Raw genomic sequence first — 23,610 nt, forward strand, 5'->3', positions numbered from 1 at the left:
AATGTCAAAGACAACGAACGCTCCAAGTATTAAAAAAGGCATTCAGGCCTTGCTGGTTTGCTCTGTGGATAGCGCGTTAGCCTGCAGACTGAAGGGTCCCGGGTTCGATTTTGATCAAGGGCACATGCCTGAGTTGTAGGCTCGATCCCCAGTAGGGAACGTGCAGGAGGCAGCCAATCAATGATTCTCTCTCATCATTGATGTTTCTATCTCTCTCCCTTCCTCTCTGAAATAAAGATATATTTAAGAAAAAAAAAGGCATTCAAGTGTGCATGAGTCCAAGGGCTTGCCTGCTCCAGAAAGGGATGGCCAAATAGCAGCCACTACCTGTAACGAGACTTCCCCTCTTCTCAGACAGGTCCTCTCTACCCCCCACACATCTTCCACTTCACAGGCTCTGCCCCTCAAGCAGCCAAGGTGGATTCTCCTTCCTCCACCTCACTAGATCTCCGAGTCTCGCTAGCCCTAAACCACACCTTAGCATGGCCCTATAGACAGCCCTCCGTGCTCCTCGCTTTCTAGGCCTGGGGATGCTACCCAATCCTCTCTACTCAAAGGGACAAGGACAAATGCCTAGAGTTTGGTGCTCAGTGACCTATCAGGCAAGCCCAAGGCCTGGGCCACCTTAAGCACCCTTCAGTCCAACTGGCCTTCACTCCAGCCTGTGTCACATGAAACTCCATGGAGGAGGGCTTCCCAGCCTTTCGTCTCCTGTGACCAACAGGTGATATTCCTCTATGTACCACTCTCATGGGTCTAGTGACTGGCAGCCAGGTAAAAACCCTAGCCAGGTGACTGTGACTTTCCCCTTTTCTCCCACTTAAATGACATTACAACGATAACTTTGAGTTTGACCTAATTTTTACACATTCAAGTGCTTTAAACTCTTTTACCAATAACATTTCTGACAACAACCCTCACAATCACATAAGACTGGAACAGAACACACAGGACGGGTTAGGGCAGTAGGTTTCAAAAACTCACTTTATTCCAATGTGAAATGAAGACGTGATGGTTTAAAAACAAGAAAAAGTTCTTGATCAGCTGTGGGGATGCTTCGATTACTAGCTCACGCCCACTCCCTTTGAAACAAGGTGTTTGGACAGACCATACCCATAAACAGCTCCCCCAGGCAGAGGTCCCACCCCTGGGACGGCTCCCCCAAGCTCACAAAGGTGGCGACCTCCCCCCCAGTCAGGGCTCCAACAGCAGGCACAGAAGCAGCACAGGCAGGCGGGAGGGAGCAGCCGGGCCTGTGGGGCCACCACCTTCAGTGCCTCCCCACCTACCACACCCAGAGGTACTCTCTGTTGAAGGTGCTTGCGTGGCCAGGACCAGGTAGGGAGCTGGGCTCCACAAACAAGTGGCAATGACCCCTGTACCTGGTAACTTACCCCAGAATCCATGATTCAGCCCCGGTTCCCCTAGGCCCGATCCCTACCCACTTCCACTGTGCGTTAGGCAGCTCAGGTTAAAGTGGTGAGAAGTATACATTCAGACTGCAGCCCCCAAGGTATCCCCAGCTGAGTAGGGAGGCAGACCAGTGGGGCTGGGCACAGGGGTATCTGGGAACCACGAATGTCCACCCTGCCTTCCCCAAGCACAGCCAGGCCAGGCCCAACCATGACTAGTAAAGCCACTGCAGCTCTCACCTTGCCACAGAGCTAAAGTGCACCCCAGCTCTCCAGCCCTGCCACAGAGCTGACTCCCCATCCCAGGACACAGAAAAGCACCCCTCTTTCGGCTTCAAACCTGGACTTTTAGCCAGGTTGGGGCCAGGGGTAGTGGCAGCAGAAGCAGCAGCTGTAATGTCAAACATACAAATGACCTGAGAAATCGCATCTGCACGTCACCCACTCCGAACTGACTCGGGCTATGTACAAGTTAGGAAGGACGGATCAAGACGCTCACGGGCATGGACACACTCGCACACACCTGCTCGAGGATGGGGCGCCTGAGGGGCACCTGTCCCCCAGCTGGGAACCGATGCCCACACACTCCACTCATGTGTCTTCAATTAGGCCTCTGCATCGGCATTTTCATTGAACCAGTGCAAAAACATCTCTCGGGGGGGCAGACAGGCCAGGCCAGGGTCCCAGGAGGATGCTGGGGGAAGGGTTGGGGTTGGAAATGTGGAAGAATAGGGACTCGCTTCCTCTCCGGTTCTGCAGGGCATGCCCCCTCCTCCTGGAGTCTGGATCACTGGGTAATGGGGCAGCTGACTGTCCATCTGTCTCTCCCTTTCTACCCCTGCAAGCTGGGGGGAGGAGGGTCCTTGGCGGTCTGGGGCTGGGAAGCCGCATCCTTGGGGGCCCCTGCGGGCTCAGGCTCGGTGGCCATGGGCTCTTCAGCCTTGTCCCTGTTTCTGCTGGCTTCCTGGAGCTGGTGCCGCCGCGCCACCTCAGCTTTCAGGTTCTCCAGGTCTTTTTGGCTGAGTAGAAGGACAGGGGTGAGGGTGGGGGTCAGAGCGGGCCCAGGCCCTCCATCACCTCACTGGCTCTGTTTAAACTTAAACCTGGGACAAAATCAGACTCTGAGCTTTGTTCAGTGAGAGGCGTGAAACAAGTGCTTCCCTTCCCTCCCCGGAGCAGAAAGGCCCCAAAGTGCTGAAAAGCAAAGAACTCCACGCACCTGTCAGCCCAGTTAAGGCCTGGCTTCCATGCTCCTTTACACCCAGTTCAAACCTGCTGCATCTGTGGCGGCTGCCACAGGAGATTACCCACAGAAAATGAGAGCGGGGAGGGTGTGCAACACACAGAAGGTCCACTATTAGCTCCCTAGCCACTGACTGACCAACCCCACGTTCCCCGTGGGAGGGAGACAGCAGCGAGGGCCCGGTCATGAGGCACAGACCTACACTGGGATGGCAGGAAGCCAGAGAAAGAATGAAGCCACGCTTTACGATTTGGTAAGAGTGCCAAGAAACATTAAGTGAAGAAAACACCCCTATGTGCATGGTTTGCTACTGTAATTTTGTGTAAAAAACGAGGGGGGAATGATGACAGCTGTTTGTTTGCTCAATTATGCGGAGTATTTCCAGAAGGATTCACAGGAACTTCTCACCCCTGGCTGTATTTCCCAATGTTGAGCCATGTCAGTGTATTACGTTTCAAAAGACAAGAAACTAAAGGCCAATTCCCCAATGGGTGTGGGGACAGGAGGAGGGGCCTCACCTGAGTGGAATGAAGAGGATGCCGTTGATAACATTGAGCTGTTCCAAGACACTGGCCATGCTGGGGGCTGTGAACTGAGGGTGCCAGGGAAGATGAGCCACTGTGTGGGCACCGGGAGGCTGGGGAGGGGGCCCCCCAGCTCTGTCCCGGACACACCTTGAGGGGCGGGATGTTGGCGCTGGAGCCATTGCGGTAGATCTCGTTCATGGTGCGCTGCAGGGCCACGGCCTGCTGGGTCAGGCACTTGAGGTACTCGGAGCTCTCCTTGGTCTTCTCATGGTCCTCGCCCAGCTACGGGAGCGAGAGCGGCACAGGCAGGCAGGAGTCAGGGCTGCCGAGTGCCCAGCCCCTGCCGCTCCCCAAGGCCCCTGCCGCCCCCCTCCCCCCACTCTCCCCACCCACCGGCCCCTGCTGCGGCCCACCTGGGTCTTGTAGATGGTGTAGCCATCTTTCTCATGCTGCAGGGCTGACCGGAACTCAGCTTTGCTCTCATAGACCCGTGCGACAAGATGGTGGCTACAGGAAGCATGGTGTGGGGGGCACAGGAAGGACAGGAGTGGGCAGGGGCAGTGGCAGCCTAACGAGGGGTGTGCAGACTAATCTAGGTCCTGCTCTGGAATCTACCTGGGGCAAACCATCAAGCCCAGGACTTGGGGGGAGAATAGAAGGTGAGGGAAACTTCCTCAGGAGTCAGACCAAGGACAGACAGCGCTGGGTCCCGTGCCTGCGCTTAATCCAGGTGCTTCCTGGGACCCTGTCCCTATAGCCCTGGGCCCCCCACCCCCTAACCCAAGGCAGCCTCACCTGAGGGCCACTTTGAGGGACTTGGGCCCGTGGTACTTGGTGCTGACAGCCAGCGCATTCTCCAGGAAGCGCAGCGAGAGGTCATACTCCATCACCCCATGCAGCACCAGCCCGATGTTGTTCTAGGGGCAGTCGGGAGGGCCCTGGTCAGCTCCCGCTCCCCTGGGGCTGAGGCTCGCCCCACCACCCCTCCTCAGCACTCACGTCCAGCAGTGCCATCTCAGGGTGGTCTTCCCCAAACACGAGCAGTGTGAGGTAGCGGGCACGGTACAGCAGGCTCAGGGCAGTGGAGAGCTGGCTGCTGGCAAAGCAGTACAGGGCCAGGTGCATCTGCAGGGGCAGCCGTGTCAGGCCAGGATGGCCTGGCCACTGGCCCCACCCAGCTGTGCAGCCCTTGGCCCAGTGGCCACTCACATATTCCTGGATGGTGTTGGGGTGCTCGATGCCCATCACTCGCTCGCTCATCAGCACAGCTTTCTGTTGGTTACTCAGGGCCTGGAGAAGTGGGGAACTGTCATCGGGGTGGGTGCCGTCCCACACCCATCTGCCTGACCCTGGTCTCTGAGCCCCCAGTAGCTTGGTCTTGGTCCCCTCTGGCTGAACTTTCTATGTTTACTTTGTGCAAAAGCAGCAGAGAAGGGGTCAAAACTCGGCGGCTATGACCATGAAGTCTACTCCCCACTCGGAGACGGTTTCACCTTTAAAAAACCTGTCTTAAACCCTTTTTTCTCCTAATAAAATCTATGTAAATACATATATATATATATAAATCTAAAATTGTGCTAAAAGTTAAGTACCGGTAATAATTTTTAAAAACCCATACATAGCCCTAGCCAGTTTGGCTCACTGGATAGAGCACTGGCCCATGGGCTGGAGGGTCCTGGATTTTATTCCAGTCAAGGGCATGTGCCTCAGGCCTCGGTTTGCAGGCTTGATGGGAAGCAACCAACTGATGTGTTCTCTCCCTCACTTCCATGTTTTTCTCTCTCCCCCTTCCTTCCACTCTCTCTACAAATCAAAGGAAAAATAGTCTCAGGTGAGGAGTAACAATAACAAAACCTACATAGACAAAAGCCTCCGATAGCAGGGGCGTGGGACGCCTACGCCTGCCTGCCTGCCCAGGAAACCAGTCCAGGAAACGGCTTCCTAAAGCCCTGGGGCTGACCAGGCAGGTGACCATCACCAGGCCACATGCTGGTGGAAGACAACAGCAGGGACACTCCTAGCAGCTCCACAGAGCGCTTACAAGGTCCTAGGTGAGTCCCAGAATTCATCCTTCCCATCGTCCCTGTGAAGGGAGGCCCGGCCATCATCCCACTTTCATGGCAGCTCCCCAAGGATGTAACGATCCAATGGCGGAGATGGGGGAAGGAAGCCCAGGCAGAGCAAGTGACTCCGGGGTCCCCCTGGTCTCTGCCTGCTCCTTCCTATGACCCCTGCCTCTACCACGTAAGTAGGGCCTCCAGTTCCTGCTGCTCTGGGGGCTGAGAACACAGGCCTGGCTCCCTCACTTGCCAGCTCCCAATGAAAGGCCAGGCCCCACAGCCCAGCGGGTGCTCAAGGCCCACCTCAGCATAGTCGCCCATAATGTAGTGGAGACGGGCGAGGAGGCGCAAGCAGGCACAGATCTCCACGTGCATGGCTCCATACACATTGTTGAACAGATTCAGGGCCTCGTTGATGAGCTCGCAGCCCTCCTTCAGGAAGCCTGCAGGGCACCGAGGTTGGCGAGGTCAGGGCTGAGCCAGGAAAGCCCCTCCCCCCGGCCACACCTGGCCACGCACCCTGCTGTACTTTGGCCTGTCCGCTCTGGAAGAAGTGGAAGGCATCCGAGGCCTTGGGGTTGACGTGCTTGACCACGGGGAAGATGTTGAGCACATCCTCCTCGGTGAAGGCAGGCTTGTGGCGGCTGTCGAAGCTGTACTCTTTCAGCAGGATCTGGGGGACAGCCAACACCCATACCCACAGGCAGCCTCAGCCCGGGGTCAAATGGCCAGCACCTCCCACCCACAGCACATGTGGGGAGAGCCCCCACAGGCCCTGGGGACCTTGCGGGAGCCGGTGCACGGAGGGACACGCCCTGTGCCTACCTGGATGCCGGTTTTGAGGGAGATCTCCCGCAGCAGCGTTATCTTCTGCAGCCCGTAGGTCTCCACAGCCTGGTCCACGGACTCACTAGGGGAGAAGTGGCAGATGGCTCCCAACTCTGCCCCCTCTCAACAGCTGCCACTCCACCTGAGCCACCACCTTTGCTCTCCAGGACTCACAACTCTCAGCCCCAGTTCCCTGAACAGCTCCCTCCTTCTCTGTTCCTGTCTGCCCTTGGGCTGTCAGGGGGTCCCACTGCCTGCCACCCCGCCACTCACGCACCACTCGAGGGTGAAGTCAAAGTAGTTCTTGGCCTCCTGGCAGATGTTCTTCCAGAGCTCCTGGGGGGTCATGACGGCCCAGGCGGTGTTGTCTGCCGCCCCTGGAGGCCGGTTTCTCCTCCTCCTGTTTCTCTTCTTGGAGACCAGCTCATCGGCGGGCAGATGGGCCACGGGGTTGGGGTAGGAGCTCAGGAAGCAGTTCAAGAAGTGACTGATGGCAGCCGACAGGCCTGAGAGTTCTACTCCCTGCAAGTTTGGACCAAAGTCACGAGGGCCCTCGGGCCCCAACCAGGGCTCTTCCTCAAGACCCCACCCTACCCAGGCTGGGGAGGGAGCGGGGTACCTGTAAGTACGTCTTGAAAATGTGCTTGGCAGAACGGGTGATGAGCTCTCCAATGCCAATTTTCTACAAAGGTTCCGAGAGGAAAGTCCAGGTTGGCGCCAGACCTCCAGCCGGGCACCAGCGTCTCACCTCCCGCCCTGAGCACCACTCACATAGATGTGGTCCAGTTGGTTTCGGGCCGGGCTCCGGAGCACCAGGTCCAGCACCTTGCCCAGGTAGCGCATGTTGATGCCTCGCTGGCGCATCACCTCAGACAGCGTGGCCCCGTCCATGGGCAGCACCACGTGGTCTGTGCAGTCCTTTACCTGCAGGCTGCAGCATGTCAGGCTCCCCCGCCCAGCCCCTGCCTCCTCCAGTCCTGGTGCTTCCTGGGGGAGCTCACACTATCACCAGGCCTCTCCAAAAGGGAAGCAGGGGACAAAGACCCCAGCTCCCAGTGGGGAAGAGGGAAGGAGACAAAGCAGCAGCAAGGACCAGCAAGGAGGTGAGAATCTGCCCCCCAGCCTGTCACTCAAGCCAAGGAAAATGGGTGACTGCCAGGCCCACTTGGTGGGGAAGCGGAACGAGGGAGCCCTGCTGGTGATGGACTGAGAGAGCCGTGTGGGCAGCAAAGGCTCCTCTCTGACCAGGAGGGAAGGAGCAGAGGTGACCCCTTGGGACCAGGGTAGCTGGCACAGCAGGCTCAGCTCAAAGTTCTGAGACAGGGGAAGGTCAATGGGGAAAAAAAGGAGATATATGTACTACTATATGTAATACTTTAAACAATAAAAAAATAAAAATAATAAAAAGTTCTGAGACAAGAGCACCACTGGTCACGGAGCTGTCTCTGTAGGAGCAAACATCCCTGGCACCCATGGGGCCTACACATAAAGCTCGGGAGGGTGAAGCAGGCAGGACCCCTCACCTTCTCTCCCAGGTGCCCCCCGTCCCTGTCAGCCATCTGTCACACAGGGGCTTAGAGGACCAGACCCCCGCTGCCAGCCACACAGAGGAGCAGAGCCTGTGCCTGAGGCCCCTTTGGTTGCTTTGGGTCAGGCAGGGACAAGCACTTTGCCCCGCCTGCCTCTCAAGTCAGCAGGTCTAAAGAAGTCACTCCTGTGAAGGTCCCACAAGCCTCTAAAATCTGTACCAGCCCCGCCCACAGTCCCGCCCCTGCGGCCAGTCCCTCACCAAGCCGGGGATCTGGCAGGAGAGCAGGAAGGCAGCGGCGTCTTTGAGCAGCTGTTTCTGGTCCCGCACTTCCTCCTGGCAGGACTCGGGGAAGCGGACCCCTGCGGGAGGGGGAGCACAGGCTTGAGCCAGGTGAAGGGAGGTGGGGCAGCAAGGCAGATGCCATTGCTCAGGTCAGGGAAGGGCCCACCAGCATTGAGGTCCCAAGGTGACCCCAGATTCTGCCCACTCTGCTCCACCACCTGCCTGGTGAGAAGATGTCCGGGTTGAAGCGGACGTCGAAGGCCGTGCTGCTGATGGAGCCAACTGCCTTGCACGCGTTGCGGATCACCTCCCGGCTCCGTGGGTCTGCTGTGGAGACATGGCCCGCTGGGAGGCAGCCCATCCACATCGTGGGCCAGCTGTCCCTACCCACTCTGTCAGGCTTACAAGCCTCCCCCCGCTCCCCAAAGAGATGAATGCCTGCCTCTCTTGGGACTGGATCTGGAGCTGCCCGTACAAGCCCACTGCCAGGACAGGTCCGGGGCTCCCCCGGCACCCACAGCAGCCCACCTGTCCCGTCGTCTGAGGCGATGGTCTCTGCCAGCTCCTTCACCTTGGCCAGGCCACTAGCATTGCCTCCCTCCTCCTCACTTGCCACCTCGGGTCCCAGAGGGTCTTCAGACTTGGAATCCAGGGAGGGTGGGCTGCCGTTTTCCAATGAGGTGGAGTTCTCCATCTTGCTGGCTTTCTGCTGCATCAGCTGCAGGGCAGCCAACTTCATGAAGAGGAGGTACCTGGAGTGCAGCACATGGGGCAGAAACAGGATGGGAAAGGGGTCGGTGGCAGTTTCCCTGGCCTTCAAGCTGCCTGCTGGGACCAGAGCCAGGCCCCAGGCTCCTCGCCTCCTGGGGTTAATGTATGTTGGGGCTGGACCCCTTGATGGCAAGAGAACACAACCTGACGTGTGCAAGTACCAACACACCCATGCACATGCCAGCCCAGCAACTCTACCAGGTGGCAGCAGGTCACAGCAAAACCCGAGATCCTCCCAGACAGGAAGAGGACAGTTGGGGTGGGGTGCGGGCCAGGGCTCTCAAGATTGACAGGAACCCACTGGCATGGTGAGAGGGAGAATTATTCGTGGTGTGGGACATTTGATGTGGCTCTTATGCATTAAATGCCAGCAGCCTCGACACCCCCTGCCCCTCCTCACAGCCCCGCCCCCCACCCCCCGCAGCAGATTCAAAGACACCCCAGCAATTTCCACATGCTCCCTAAGGGAACAGTACCCCTTTGGTTGAGAGCCACTGCCTAGCTGATCACTGGTCTGTGAGCCTGACAGAGTGGGTAGGGCTAGAGCTGAGTCTGTAATGACTGTGGCCAGGGCTGGCTCGTCTCCACTTTCCAAAGCCACTCCCATCAAGATCAGGCCCAAAAGCACCCACTGCTAAGAGCAGCCTGGCCCAGCCGCCCTACAAGCCTCGCTCCTCACCTGTGCTCCACAAAGGCATCCACCAGCTCCTGGCGCAGGCAGCACAGCTTGTGCCGGTGGGTGCGGGGGAAGCCAGCACGGGTGCACTCCTCGGGCAGCCGCTCGCCGGGCACAGGGAGGAAGTTGAGGTCAGGGGGGAAGGTGCGGAGCAGGTCGAGGATGTAGTGGCGCCCATCGTTGCCAATGATGCCCTTGCACTCCACAGAGGAGCAGAGCTCCACCTCCTCGTCGCGGTCATTGAGCACCCGGTGCCTCAGAATCTTGAGGGGCCGGCTCGTGCGTTCCAGAAGCTCCAGGTATCTCGGGTGTGACACCACTGTCTTGCCAAAGTCGATGGAGCCATAGATGACACTCTGCTCCTGGTCCCGCTCCAGGATGCCGGGGATGATGGACTGGGCCGTGACACGGTAGCCGCGGTAATCCACCACCACCGTTCCCAGCGTGTACAGCCCCTCCACGTCCACCGCGTTGTACGTGCGCACACCGTTCAGGTCATTGGCAGGTGCCACGTAGGCTGCCACGTCCCCGCCAAAGTCCTTGTAGTGGTCGCGGACATCAAAGCCCAGGCTGAAGAAGATGTTGTTCCAGATGAACATCTGCATCTTGGTCTCCTCACTGGGGTTGATGGCCATCACATTGCCATCAATGACTGCCATGGCACCCCGCGTGGCCGCTGCCGTGAAGTCACTGTGCACCTGTGGGGGAAGGGCAGAGGTTGGGAGGGTCCCACCTGGCCAAGCTCACCATGGTGGAGGCTAGCAGGCTACCTGGGGGCCGAGGGCTCTAGGCTGTTTCCTCACATTTGGAAAAGGGCAAGAAATCCCTTTTTTGAAAAAACATCACTTATGCTTAGACTTCAGAACTTGGGGATTAACAAGGAGTGGAAGGACTGGCACGGGTGTGGGACCCACCAATTGTGTGCCAGGTGAACTCAGGTCACCTCTTGGACTCATTTTCTTGTGTATAAAGCAGTGACAATAAAAGTATGGAACTTTACAAGTTGTCTGAGAGATTACAGGAGATAATGCCTATGAAACACCTGGCACAGACCCTGATAAAGTTAGTATGAAAAACATTTGGATCTATTTTCACCATTATCATCTCTAGGCAGTAAGATTACCAAAGAATTTAAATTTACCTGATTTTTGAAAGCACTATTTTTTTCCTCAGGTCTCTTATCTCAGTAAAAGCACTAATAACATTACAGTAGGGCATTTGTGCCAGGCAGGAACCTGATGGCGGTTAGTGGAGGGCAGAGCACTGGAATGACCTGGTCACTCAGCCCATGGCGAAGGACACGAGGGACGTGGGTACCTTGAATATGGCTCTTTCTCGAAGCAGCCGCTCAGGCAGGTTCTTGCGGGGCAGTTCCCTCGTTGTCTGCAGCTCCTCATTCCAGTCCCGGGTCTGGAGAGGGACCAAGGAGGGAGACACTGGCTCAGCCTGTACCCCACAATCTGCACTGGGCAGCTCCTCCCTCCACTTCCCTATGGACAGCCCCAAAGGCTCCCAAGTGAACAATACAGAAAAGCAGAAGGAGCTTCCAGGGAGGCTCATAGAATCCAGCCTGGCACCCACCAAGGGAGGGGGAGGGAGGTGCCCGGGGAGGGCAGGGCCAGGCCGCAGGCACCTGTCCAGGAATGTGCTCCTCATAGCCCAGCCTTGAGGTGTAGGCATCCTCCGCGCGCACGCAGTCCATGGCATGCTCTGCCTGGGGGGCCGTCCAGCTGTACACCTGGAACGGGGTGGCAATCCTCTCGAACGGGTGGCGCTGGACCCTATGGCAGGCAGAGGAGGGGAGATGGGCAGCCCGCCAAACTCAGAGCCCTGCCCTGGCCCCCTTGTTCTCTGTGCCCCCCACCAGCTCCGGTGTCTCCCGTCCTGAGACCTGCTCCTGAAGGCCTGGCTGACAGCGCCCTAAGGGAGGCTCTGAGGTGCTTGGGGGCACAGCTTCTTAGGGCAGACATGCTCGTGTTCAGGCTGGTGGGCCATGAAACCGGGGCAGAGACAAGGCAAAGGCACTACCTTTTCTTCTGCAGCACAGCAAAGTTTTTTTTGAAGGTCGGGCTGATCTGGTTGAGCAGCTCCACCAGGGAATGGCTGAGGAAGCGGGGGCTGGCAGGCTTGGGGTTGAAGTGATATGCTGTGGACCTGCAGAGAGGGTGGTCACTGTGCAGGGAGCTCCAAGCAGCTGCCCAAGGACCCAGAACGGGCTCGCACAAAGACTCACTGGTTCAGGTAGAAGCCCCGCGTGGACGCCGTGATGCTGACTTGCCGGTCCTCAGCTGTGATCACGAACAGGTACATGAGGTCCCCATGCATCTTGCGGTTCCCAGGGGGTGGGTTCCAGCCACTCATGGTGAGCACTTTCAGGCACTGCAGGGGCTGTAGGAATGGCCAAGCATGAGTGGGCCAGGCCTCCTGGTATGGCGGCTCCCCACCCTGCCAGAGGCCTGTTCCCGGCTCTCCTCTGGGAATCCCACCTTCCAGTCACGGTTCTGAGGCTGTAGGGGACACAGCGGCCGCTCCCGGCTCCCTGGAAGGATGTACTCAGGCGGCGTGCAGTCAATGGGGTCCATCTCCAAGCCCTTCTTCCGCTTCCCGCTGTCTGAGGGACCCGAGGCTGGTGGTCAGCACAGGGCCACCCAGGGGCCACCCATTTCCCCACCTAGATAGGCCCCACTGCATGCCTCTGACCCCGCCCCCTCCAGGTGAGATGGCCTCGCCCTCAGCCCCTCCACTGGACCCTGGCTATCATTTTTTTTTTTTAATATATTTTATTGATTTCAGAGAGGAAGTGAGAGGGAGAGACAGAAACATCAATAATGAGAGAGAACCATGGATCGGCTGCCTCCTGCATGCCCCACACTGGGGACCGAGCCCGCAACCGGGCATGTGCCCCGACCTGGAATTGAACCGTGGTCCCCTGGTTCCTAGGTTGACGCTCAACCGCCCACGCCGGCCGGGCAGCCCCTGGCTATCTTGCTCCTGGCCCCTCTGCCCAACCTGGGCCCCAATGCCTCCTTCACCTCCCAGGTCGCCATCAGTAAAGACACTCAGGAAGGACAAGGAGTTGCAATCAACCCCGTTGAAGGCATCGGATGGGTCCAGGCTCTTGAGCAGGTCTCGGACATGGCGCACATGGATTCGGGCCTCGCGCACTGTGTACGGCTCTGTTGGGAGGGAAGTGGCGGGGCGTGACCAGGGCTCTGCTCCCTGCAACACCTGCCCAGCAGAGATGGCTGGCCTGGTGCAACCATCGTGGTCTTAATTTTTCAATTTTAGGCTTCCACTTACAAGCTCCATTATAAACACACAGTCTGGAGCTCTGGTTTCAAGACACACACCTGCCTGCTGGTTGGCAGGAATCCTTGTTTGCAAAGAACCTTCTGCCAAAGGCACAAGAAATGCCTCTGGAAGTGTACACAGGCCTCGGGGAGCCCACAAAGCCCCTGCTCTGCTCACATGTCAGGGTGAGCAGCCTGCAGACTGCTGGGTCCCGGCAGCCCTCGCCCAGGGGTGCCCCAAAACCAACAGGATCCAGATCACAACACTGCTCCCCAGTATGTGTTTTGTGAAACATTAATGGAAGCTCTTTGGGGGGAGGAGAGAGGTTCCATGATCAAGCAAGTTGAGGTACAGCTGGGCTACATTTTTTCCACATTTCCTCTTAATAAGCTGACATACCTGGACCCTCTGAGCCACTTCTCCTCAGGAGACCCAAGTGCATAGGAGCTTTTGTTTTTATAAACAAATCATCCTTACCACACCAGCTGATCACTCCACACTGGGCCTGACTTCCCAAACTTTAGTTTCCTTAAGAGATTTAATTTTATCTCTATAGAATCTGATTGGACTGATATCAAGCCTTTGGTTGGTATTCTGTTTTGTTTTTAATCGCGACTCTGATAGGTAAACCGCGAAGTTGAAGGGTGCGCAGGTGACAGCCTGAGAAGCAGGCCTGTGCTCCCATACTGCCTCCACAAGTTTGATACCCCCGGAGCCTCCACACGCTCGTCAGTGACCAGCCAGCGTGAGTGGAGTACTGCCTGGCCCTGCCTCTATGTGCCCTCCCTTGGCAGGCTGCCCAATTTCCAGACAAACCTTCCACCACGCGCAGCACCGAGCCCTCCTGCAGCCCCTCGACACTGCGCAGCTCTGAAAAGTGGTCCAGCATGTTGCCATCCAGGTGCAGCGAGAAGCAGGTGCGATGACACGTGTCTTCACGGTCCATGAGCACCTGGTGGATCTCCTGTACCATCTCCTGAGGGGACACCTGCCAGAGAAAAGCCCCGATTTCCCTGGTGAGGACATATCACTTTCACCAGTCTAAAGTACCTGGGTCCCTAGAATCAATGCTCCAAATATTCACTTCCCCACCGTTTGGCTTGTAAACTCCAAGCCTTGTCCGGACATACATGCCCATCTACACCAGTGTGCGTGTGTACAGGATATATGCACATGTTCAGGACAGAGCCTGGCCCCATTACCCTCAGGCCTAAACTACTCCTGCAGTTGAGCAAGCCCTGAGCAGGAGGAGATAACAGTGGGGAAAGAACACAGCAATCTTGCTTTTTCCCTTGACCAATGCCAAGGTCCCCAGGGCAAACGGCTTCCCTCTTTAAGAAGAGGTGCGCTGGGTCATGGCTGGTTGCTAAGTGGTTAGAGCGCTGGCCAGAAGACCGAAGGGTCATGGGTTCAATCCCTAGCCCTGGTTGGGGTGCGTGCGGGAGACAATCAATCAATGTGTCTCTCTCACATCAATGTTTCTCTCTCTCTCCCTTTCACTCTCTCTAAGAATCAATGGAGATAATATCCTTGAGTAAGGATTAAAAAGAAAAAAAGAAGGGGTGCTTTGGGCTCAAGCCTCTGGGTACAGAAGACTTAAGAGGGCATTGGTTCCCCAATGAGTTAACACTCTGCAAGACCTCTGGGTTGGCTCTGCTCTTGGAGACCACCCAATACCACTCTCCTCTCAGGCAAATGGTAAAAACACAGCCAGAGAGAGGTGGCTTCCCTGAGAGAAGAAAGCAGAGGACTGGGAGCCCTGGAAGCCCACCACCACCCAGCCACTACCATACCTCTCCCCAATGGTCCCAGCTGGAAGCTCTCCCCCAGCAATGGGATAATGACGGGAACCTGATCCCCACATCCACCAGTCTAGCTGAGTGACCTTGGGCAAGGCACAGGTAGGTTTCCTGCCTACAACATGGGGCCAAGACGAGCAAAGGCAAGGTTTGTCTTCCCACCCTTGTCCTTCCAAAGAGACCTGGGTCTTGGTCTCCAGCTCCTCTCCACATCTCACCTGTAGGGAGAAGGGCTCAATGCCCGGGGCCAGGATCTTCACAGAAAAGCCGGTGTCCTGAATGACAATGACTTCCTGTCCAGTGGTTTCCTCTCCCGGCTCAGCCTCATCCAGCCCATTTTCCTGGGGCGGTTCGGTGGGCCCCTCTTCCTTTTTCAGGCTCTCCGGACAGTCCCCATTCAGTAGCATGACTGACGGCAGCTCTGTGGGCAACAAGAAAGGAGCTGAGCAAGATGGGCCTAGCTGGTCAAATGGGGTATCCACCTCACCCACCAAGGGTGGGCACATGTCCTAATAGGTGGTGCCTGCCTGTTCTCCCAAGACTCAGCCCTAGTCCCACCTCACCATGGGCACACAACTTCCACCCACAGGCCACTTCCGGAACCTTCCACACCCCGGCCCTCCCTCCTATTCACTCCTCAGTCCACCAGCCCAGCTTTCCTCTGAGCACGCTATCCAAACCACTCTCCCCAGAGTCACCACGCCACTCTGAGAGCCCAACCCCAGGGTCTCCTCTGGCCTTAATGTGCCCAGCTTCTCAGCAGCAGCTCCTCCCAACTCTTCCTCCTCCTCTTCCCTGATGACACCGACATCCTTGCTGCCCCTCTCCAGCCCCATCCTCTTCCAGCAGTCCAACCTGGGCCCTGCCTCACCTCATTCTCATCTCACCCTCTCCCGTGCTTCAAGTGCCCTTAGGCCCCAGAGCTCACATGGCCAATTTAGGCATTGCTCAAGCATTTCAAAGTGGCCATCCGTCAGGCATCACCAAAGACCATCTCGTCAGCATGGAATTCATCTTCCTCCACAAACAGGCCCCTGCTCCGTGAATATTCCTGACCCCAATCTAGTCAACCGACCTAATCTCCACCGGTCATGGCTGTGACTCTGGCACGGCGCTGGCACAGGCCATTTCCCCTCTTTCAGGAGCACTACTCAGAACCCTCAGTACTCCCCACTGCCCACAAGGCCCAAGCTTCTCGGGCCAACACTTTCAGGCACAGCCTTATGTCCTCAGCTCCCACCAGCTCTCCCTGTCAAGGTGTAGCTACACCAAACCATTCAGAAGCCTGAGAATAGGCCACACCTCTTACCTCCCACCTGTGCCTTTGTTCATTCTGCCCCCCATATCACATTCCATTGGGCAAACTCCTACTCATTCAATAAGACCTAAGTGAAATGAACCCTCTTCTCTGAAGAATTAGCACCTCTTTATCCCCACCTCCCAGGGCTCTTGATCTGCTGCACTCTGGGTGGCTGCTCACACCAGCTCTCTATCTTCCTCCTTCTGTCTTGCCCGGGCCCAATAGAAAGGCACCAAATTAACGAATTAATTACTGTAAGCAGGTAGTTAAGTTCAATATTTGTGAAAAACTCCCAACTCACATGCTGCTGAGAGAGGGGGAAGAGGTGACAAAACCTTCCATTTGTACCCAAGTACTAAGGGGGACAAAGGAGAGCCTCCTGCCTCCTGGGGAGCAGAGGCCCTCACAGAAACCCTCCAGCAAAACCTAGGACTGCCTGGATGCTCACTGAGCCCAGGGAGCCTTTCCACCCAGGGTCTGCCTGGCAGCCAAACTGGCCCCTGGCTTGCCTGGGAGCTCCAGACAGGTCAGCTCACCCAACCCTGCCCTGGATTCAGCCCATTCCATCCAGACACCCGCCCCCTTTCCTATCCAGCTGTTAGGAATGGGGCTGGGGTGCATTTCTCCAGAGCTGTATGGACCCTACTGAGACCCACAGAAATGTGGAACAGGGCTCTTGGGAAAAGAGATAAGCCCAGCACTGAAGGGCAGGACAGGGGGACATCACAAGAAGCCACTCCCTCTTCCCTAGGTCCACTCAACTTAGTGAAAAACAGTATGACTAGGAGCTCAGATACAGTCTCCTCCTCCTTCCCCCAAATTAGGATGCATGAGGCCCAGAAAAGTTCAGAGCCTTGTCCAAGGTCAAGAGACAAGAGTGTATTCTGGATTCTTGCACCATCACACCACCACACTGCCCTCCACCCTAGCCACCTTCAATGACCATCATCACCCAGTCCCCATCCCCAGCACACCTCTCCAAACCAGAAATGAAACTCCCAAGAACCACAAGGACATACAAGGACCTCTCCTTCCAGGGAGTGCACAGTGCAGCGAGACCTCAAGCCCCTAGAAAGTGAGCAGCCAAACCAAAGGGAGAACTTGGCTATGACAAAGCAGACAGGGACAGGAGGGCGGGGAGAAGGGCAGTGGTTGGTGAGCTTTCAAAAGGCAGATCGAGGGATGGCAGAAGATATCAGGAGGCACTTCCCCCAACTGAGTGTCTGAGAAAAACTTTGCAGGCTGGTGAGCCCCCAGGATGATAAGAGATAAAGGAAGGGCTCCCACCAAATATGGAACAGCAGCCTTGAGGTCTGAGACCCCACAAGTAGGAAATCAGGGGCCCGACCCAGACAGGTGGCCTGCACTCCCTGAGTCTAGGCTGGGGAGGACAGGGAGGAGGGCAAGGAAGACAAGGCCAGGATGGCTACAGCTCCCACTTCTCCTTCTGCAGCCCAGGGAGCTTGCCCAGAAGGCACCTGGCACCAGGTTCCCACCCCAGGGGGGTACCCAATCGCCTATCAGATTTCAAAGGAATGTGGCTGGTTCCCAGGGACCTCCACTCCCCAGGACAGGGAGACCTACCCTTCCTCCTTCCTTTAAGGGATCCTGAAGGTCTCCCTACCACTAGATGAAGGCCAAGTGATCTCCCCACAAGAGGCTGGCCACCTGGCTCACTGCCCCCAACAGCCCACCTGGTACAGTCAGCGGCTGACCTCTCCTCGACTCTGGAGTCTCTTGACCGCCATCGCAGCGAGGCAGCCAGCTCTCCGGCTCAGGCCCGGCACTGTCTGTGTCCCTTATTCCGGCCTCTGTCACTACCCTTGCCCCCATGCAGCTGGTCGGCCCGGGACTGGAGCTCTGGCTGGCTTCGGGTTTCAGTGGGGCCAGGCCTGCCGGGGCGGCCCTGGGAAGGGCACACTCCCCCTGCCTTGAATCCTGCTCAAGGTCGGCCAGAAGGACAGCTGTGGGCCAGGAGGCCCTGGTGGCTCCAGGACCCCAGTTGGAGCTGCTACCAGCACTCAGACCCACCTCCCTGCACCCCCTAGAAAGGGGGTCACTGCTGACAAAGCTGTTAGGGGGACAGGAGAACCCAGCATTTGGGGTACCTGGGCCCCTCAGGATCGAGGGCCTTGGGGACTGGCTGGCAGGGGCAGGGCCCAGCAAGGGGGTCCTCTCCTCGGTCCCAATCCCAGTGGGGGTGGGCAGGACTGCTTCAGCCAACTGCCGGCAACAGCTGGTGCAGACCCAGGCCCAGGCCATGAGGTGACCGCCCCCTGTCTACCAGTCCCAGACGCTGAGACCCTGCTTGCCTCCTGGGTCAAGGGGCAGCTGGGGCCTCTTCATGCTGCCCCCTGCAGGTGACCCTTCCTGAGAGTCACTGGTTCTGGTGGAAGGAGGGATGGGCTCCCAGTCTCCCAGAGAACAACTGCACCCGTGCCCCAGGCCTCCAGCTCTACCAAGAAGCTGGCAGGCTCTGCCTTCCCTTCCCAGCAGCCCCTGCTCTGCCAGGAGAAAACCAAGACTCTCCCGCGGGGAGGGAAACGGAGCTGGCAGCTAGAGGCCAAAGGCTGTTCAGCTGTAAAGAGGGAACATGTGGAGAAAACATGCCCAGCCTCGCCACGGCGCCTTCCCAGGGCCTCTGACTTGTTGCCACGGCCCAGCCAGAGCTGCTCCGGCATCCATACTAACCAGGTGGGGGTGGGGAACCAGACTCACTCCAGGCCCCCTTCCCTCCAGTCCAGTCCCATCCCAGGTGGTCCTGATGGCCCAGCATGGGCCAGGCCCTCAGCCTCTCCATAGTCCCCACCAAGGGTTCAGCCTACACACACCAGATGGTACTAAGGGCCAGACCCTGGCAGAATACCTTCAATCCTACCCTCCTTCCCAAAAAACACCCTAACCCTCTGGAGAAGGGAGTGGGGCAGACGACGGCCCCTGAGTGGCAGGGACAACCACCTCCATTCTTCTGGTTACCATAAAGCTAATGCTCACTGTAGGCCCAGCCCACAGCAGTTCCCTCATCAGCTTGACCAGCCCATCTCACTTGATGAAACTGAGGTTCCAGATGACTGGTAAGCAAGCTGCCCAAGGTCACAGAGGCACAGGCAGCCAAGCCATGTCAAAAAACACACCTAAAGCCCAGGTCGCCCAGGTCTGTCAGACGCCCAAGCTCCTGCCTCTGAGTGCAACTCCCCAAGGCTGCAGCACACACAGGTACTCCTTTCTCCTCCAGGCCTCAGCCCAGGAGGCACATCCATCTCCAGCCATAAGCTCTCCCCCCCCACATCTCTACACCCCTGGACCAGCGCTTCCTCATCACAGGGAGCATCCCTGAGTATTTGGGCTTTAGGGAAAGGGAAAAAGATGCCCAAATGTCACTGTATACATACCCCCCATGCCCCCATTTTCACTGGCCAGATGAGAATGAAGAGATAAAGTGTCGCCCTGCCATGGCCTGGAAGCACAGGGACCCCATGGGCAGCAGAAAGGAGAGGTTAGAAAAGAAACTAGGCCATCTCGGGTGGCCTGTGTGTGCCTTCCCCAGCCTGGCATGGCCTCACTCAGTAGACTGTGCCAGGGCCAGGCCCCGCCCCAGCCAAGGCCTTAGCAGGTGAGGCTCCAGCAGGAAGTAAGGCCCCAAAAGACACAGCACTCCAACCCAGGAGGAACCTAGGTCTTCAAGGGAATGGGGTGAGGGCAGGCAAGCACCTGAAGAAGACCCCCAGGATGTGGCCACTTCTGTTTCCTCCTTCCTGTCCCCCGAGGCCAGAAGCAGGTCTGCGGGGTCTGGGGATGGTGCAGTGCTCCTCAAACTACTCTACTCTGACCTACCCAAGAGAAGAGCTTTGGGACCCTATCAGGAAGCTCCTCTAAGCCCCCAAACTCCGCCCCCAGTCTGCCAGCCCTTCTTAGCTCCAGGCCCCAACTCCAAGGAGTCCTCCCCTAAACAGAAGGAACTAGACACACCACTGTGAACTTGAAAAACCTGCCTGTTCTCTTAACCCCTAAAAGCAGCTTTATTCCCAAGAAGGTAACTGACCTTTGCTCTCCCCAGCCCCCAAGAAAGGCCTAGATCACCTCTTCAAGGAGATTGGGGAGCCTTCCAGAGCTGGGTCCTAAGGTAAGGAGCCTGCTGGGGGTGCCCCCTCCTTCTTTGAATAGAGTCAGGCAGGCTGTAATTCACGTTCTACCTATCTATACTAGCTTCCCAGAGACTGAAGGAGCCACTGTTCCACCTGCAGTATGCTCTCAGTTTCCCCCAAATGAACAGCTGTGCCCTTCCCGACTCAGGTTGCTCCAGACAGAGCCTCTCAGCACACAGCTGAGCAGGGACTTCACTCAGACCCTCAGAGAAATCTTCCAACAGACTCTCCACCCTTAGCCCTCACATTCACAGCACCTGATCCCAATCAACATGCATGTCCCACCTTCTTCTGGGACAGGCAGGGCAGCCTTGGCATGCTGGCCTTGAGCTGCAAATCCAAATGCTCTCAACAGCTAAATCGCTGTGTGACCTTGGGCAAATCACTTCATCTCTTCAGGTCTCTTTGCTAGAGGGGAAATCAGCCAAGCCCTCCTGTACCTACGCTTGTCTGGCCCCTCTAGTCAGAGCCACATCAGGGCAAAGCTTGGAAGGCTGGAGTCATCAGCATCTGTCCATTAGCCCAAACCTTGGCCATGTCTAGGCAATCAGCAAAGTTGCCAAAGTACCCATCCCCTACCACAAGGTAAACCAGCTGTTTCAGGTGACAGTGTCAGAGAACTTACCTAACACTGTGCCCATCCTGACTCACCAGAAGCTGGGAAGGAAAATGAAAATGACAAGTCCTGTTGAGGAGAGTTGGGGGGAAGTGGGCAATAAGGGTAATTCTGCCCTCCCACGACCACCCAGGGCAGAAAGGGACCAGAGTGCAGCCCTGAGGCTCTGAGGAAGATTTGAAGATGACAACTGACTGGCTGGGATGGAGCTTCAGCCTCAAGGCTAGACTCTGAGACATGATAGGAGGGAAGAGAGAGGCCCAGGAGAAATGGAGATTGCTGCGGCCACTCCCAAAGCCACCATCACACGGTCCCCATGGGGAAAAGCTGGGAGCTCTACTCCACACTAATGACCTTTGCCTTAAAAACTGCAACTGTGGGCCGACCCACTTTTCGCAATAAGGCGGGTTAATGATCAAGTTCTGGCACAAACACCTCTTCCTGCCAAGGAGCTTGGCTTTGGTCCCATACAGAGGCAGACCCCCTGGTCCGCCGACCAGGCCATTCCCTAACCCGGCAGACAGCAGAGCTTCAACACCTGGGGTTAAAGCCTTACCTCTGAGAATGAACCAGAGAAACCCCCTCGCAATACTCATCCTAACTACCGCTCTTCCCACAGACCAAGCCTGGAAGTCCCAAGTGGAGCCTTCCTTGCAGGACTGCAGTATGTGCACAGGGAACGCTTGGGATCCTGACGGGGAGGGGTGCCTGAAGGAGCAAGTGTCAATGACCCCAGACCAGAGGGCTCCTCAGTGCCGGGGCACAGAGGGGGTGGGGCCGCCGATTCTATCCATCTGCGGCGGCGGCGGCGCACCCCGAAACCGCGTGTGCGCGCACGTGTCCCCGCGATTTGACGCGCGTGTCCTCGCCGCCGCTGCCCTCTCTGGGACCCCACGTCGAAGCCCGGTCCGCAGCTGGGGGCGATAGTAAAGGTGACCTTCAGGGCGGGGGCGGCCCGGTAGAGGGCCCGGCGAGATGCCACCCAGCCCGGCGCGGAAGGAAGGCGGCGGTCCCCGCGGAACCCCGAACCAGCCCGCCCGCTCAGCCCAGTGCAGCCTACCCTTCCTGGCTCCCCGCTGGCCCCAGCCCCGCTCACCGGCCGAGCCCGGCCGCCCCTTGCCACCAGCCTGAGAGCTGGGCTCCCGGGCACTGTCGGCCGGGGCGGCCGCCGGCAACTCGTCCGTTTTGATGACCATGGCGGCGGGATCCGGCGTCCGGCTCAGCTGTCCGCGCCGCCCGCCGCGCCACTAACCCAAGTGCCCTGCTCGCCGCGGCCGCTGCGGGAAGGACAGAGTCACCGGCCCACGTGGTGCGCGCTGTAACCTTTGACCCCACCGCCGCTCCCCTGCCCCGCCTACGCGCCCGACCCGGCCCACGGCGGCCCACAAGGGACAAAACGCACCGCGCCTGGTTGGCTGGCCACCAATGCAATGACTTTCCCGAGCGCCTTAAAGGGAACGTACCTTGATTCTGAGAAGAGAGAGGCTTCGGGTCCCCTGGAGGGGCGGGGCTTCGAGGAGAAGTCCTTGTGGTTCGCTGCCCGTTGAGCGGGCACCTTGACCTTGAGTGGAGACTCCTCTAAGATTGCCATTGCCAACCGTCCCCTCCCCCAATGGTCCTCTGCTTCCAATTGCAAACCTGCCAAATGACCACGCGGTCTCTAATCTGTGATGTTAGCGTGACCCTCTGTGCCCTCCTCCCCAGCTTGTCCTTTGCCGCCAAAGGGGTGGAGCTGGGGGGCCTGGCTTCTTGAGGAGGGGGTGGAGGGCAGCTGAGGGCTTGGTCACTAGCGGCAGGGGTGGGGAATGGCAAGTGGATGATAAGTGTCAGAAATGAACCCACCGAACTTTGTCCTGTGGCACAAAAGGCTCCTTCCTGCCAGCAACTCGACACCCCCACCAGATGAGTCCGCATTTCCAGACTGGTACATTATACCCATTTTACAGTGGAGGAAGCTGAGACCAAGGTCGCACAGAGAGCAAGAAGTAGAGCTCAGTCAGGATAAATCCACAGCCTGGACATTTAGCAGTAGTTCATATTTTTTCAAGTGTTTGGGGCTTGGTGGGGACTAAGACCTGAGGTAAGAAAATGCTGCTTAGGTGACATATTTCCAGGTGTTGCCAGTGAACGGGCATATTCCAGCTGCAGAGAGAAAGGGTCTTCCATGCACAGGCCCAGGATGCCAATGGGAAGCACTAACGCATATTCTTGACATTTTCCGAGAGCTAATGGGAATTGGGAAGATGAAGCTGCAGAGGTGGGCTGGGGCAGGCCTTAGGGACTCATGAAAATTGCAGAGGAATCCTGGCTGGCTTGGCTCAGTAGATAGAGTGTCCTCCTGCGGACTGAAGGGTCCCAGATTTGATTCTGGTCAAGAGCACATGCCTGGGTTGCAGGCTCCATCCCCAGTATGGGGCGTGCAGGAGGCAGCCGATCAGTGATTCTCTCTCCTCATTGATGTTTCTATCTCTCTCTCCCTCTCCCTTCCTCTCTGAAATCAAAAAAAATTGCAGAGGAAAGTGGACTTTTTGGAGTACATGTGGTGGGAAGGGGAGCCAGTGAAAGGCTTTGAACATTTAAGCAGGAGGAAGAGAACAGAGCAATGCTCTGGCTGCTGGGAGAGGGTGAGGGTAAGAGGGACTGAGCTAGACTAGTGTGAGATGAGTTAGGACTATTGCACAAGAAAGCTGGAAATAAAAGCAAGACCAGACTACTGGATGTACATAGAAGGCAGGCAGCAAAGGTAGTGCATGAACCTAACACTGGATTTGATTGGAACCACTACCTGCAACCACTACCTTTTCTCTTTTTGTAACCTTAAGCAAGTCTCTTGACTTTCACTCCAGTGAAACTCAGGTGATTCCTCTGTCAAATAAAAATACCCAGCTGTCTAGCCTCACTAAGCTTTGGGAAGAGATGGTGGTAGCACTTGCAATAGCTCAGTGCTACAGGAAGATCAGAGATGAACTAGACCCAGTTCCTGCCAGGAAAAGTTTCAGTCTGGTGGATAAAGTGAGATGTGCACAGCAACTTTATGTTCAAGGCTGCAGAATAAAGGCCTTTAGAGAAGGCTATTCTGAATGTGCAGAGGAGGCTATCAGGGAGGGCTTCTTGGAAGAGGCTGCTCCG

General features: G+C 57.1%; 1 protein-coding gene across 4 annotated transcripts; it reads right to left on the reverse strand.

Moving 5' to 3' along the window:
- Window positions 1-966: 966 nt before the first annotated feature.
- Window positions 967-22,055, reverse strand: CLUH (clustered mitochondria homolog). Of its 4 annotated transcripts, none has more exons than XM_080679424.1 (26): window positions 21,945-22,055; window positions 14,639-14,841; window positions 13,438-13,609; window positions 12,363-12,506; window positions 11,817-11,941; window positions 11,564-11,718; window positions 11,359-11,484; window positions 10,964-11,111; window positions 10,648-10,740; window positions 9,334-10,028; window positions 8,412-8,635; window positions 8,106-8,210; window positions 7,860-7,960; window positions 6,842-6,994; window positions 6,690-6,752; window positions 6,348-6,592; window positions 6,068-6,152; window positions 5,762-5,915; window positions 5,546-5,685; window positions 4,392-4,472; window positions 4,182-4,307; window positions 3,978-4,099; window positions 3,596-3,689; window positions 3,330-3,464; window positions 3,174-3,247; window positions 967-2,431 (listed from the first exon to the last, which is right to left on the reverse strand). In XM_080679424.1, exons 2-26 carry the CDS (start codon window positions 14,825-14,827, stop codon window positions 2,245-2,247), a joined length of 3,936 nt encoding a protein of 1,311 aa, XP_080535550.1. In that variant the 5' UTR covers window positions 14,828-14,841; window positions 21,945-22,055; the 3' UTR covers window positions 967-2,244. The 4 variants fall into 4 exon arrangements, with proteins under 4 accessions (XP_080535550.1, XP_080535549.1, XP_080535548.1 ...); XM_080679423.1 differs by lacking the exon at window positions 21,945-22,055 and adding an exon at window positions 21,578-21,825 and having other exon boundaries at window positions 8,106-8,207; XM_080679422.1 differs by lacking the exon at window positions 21,945-22,055 and adding an exon at window positions 21,578-21,825.
- Window positions 22,056-23,610: the final 1,555 nt, after the last annotated feature.

This window comes from Plecotus auritus, assembly GCF_963455305.1.
Source record: "Plecotus auritus genome assembly, chromosome: 7".
In the NCBI taxonomy this organism is placed as follows: domain Eukaryota; kingdom Metazoa; phylum Chordata; class Mammalia; order Chiroptera; family Vespertilionidae; genus Plecotus; species Plecotus auritus.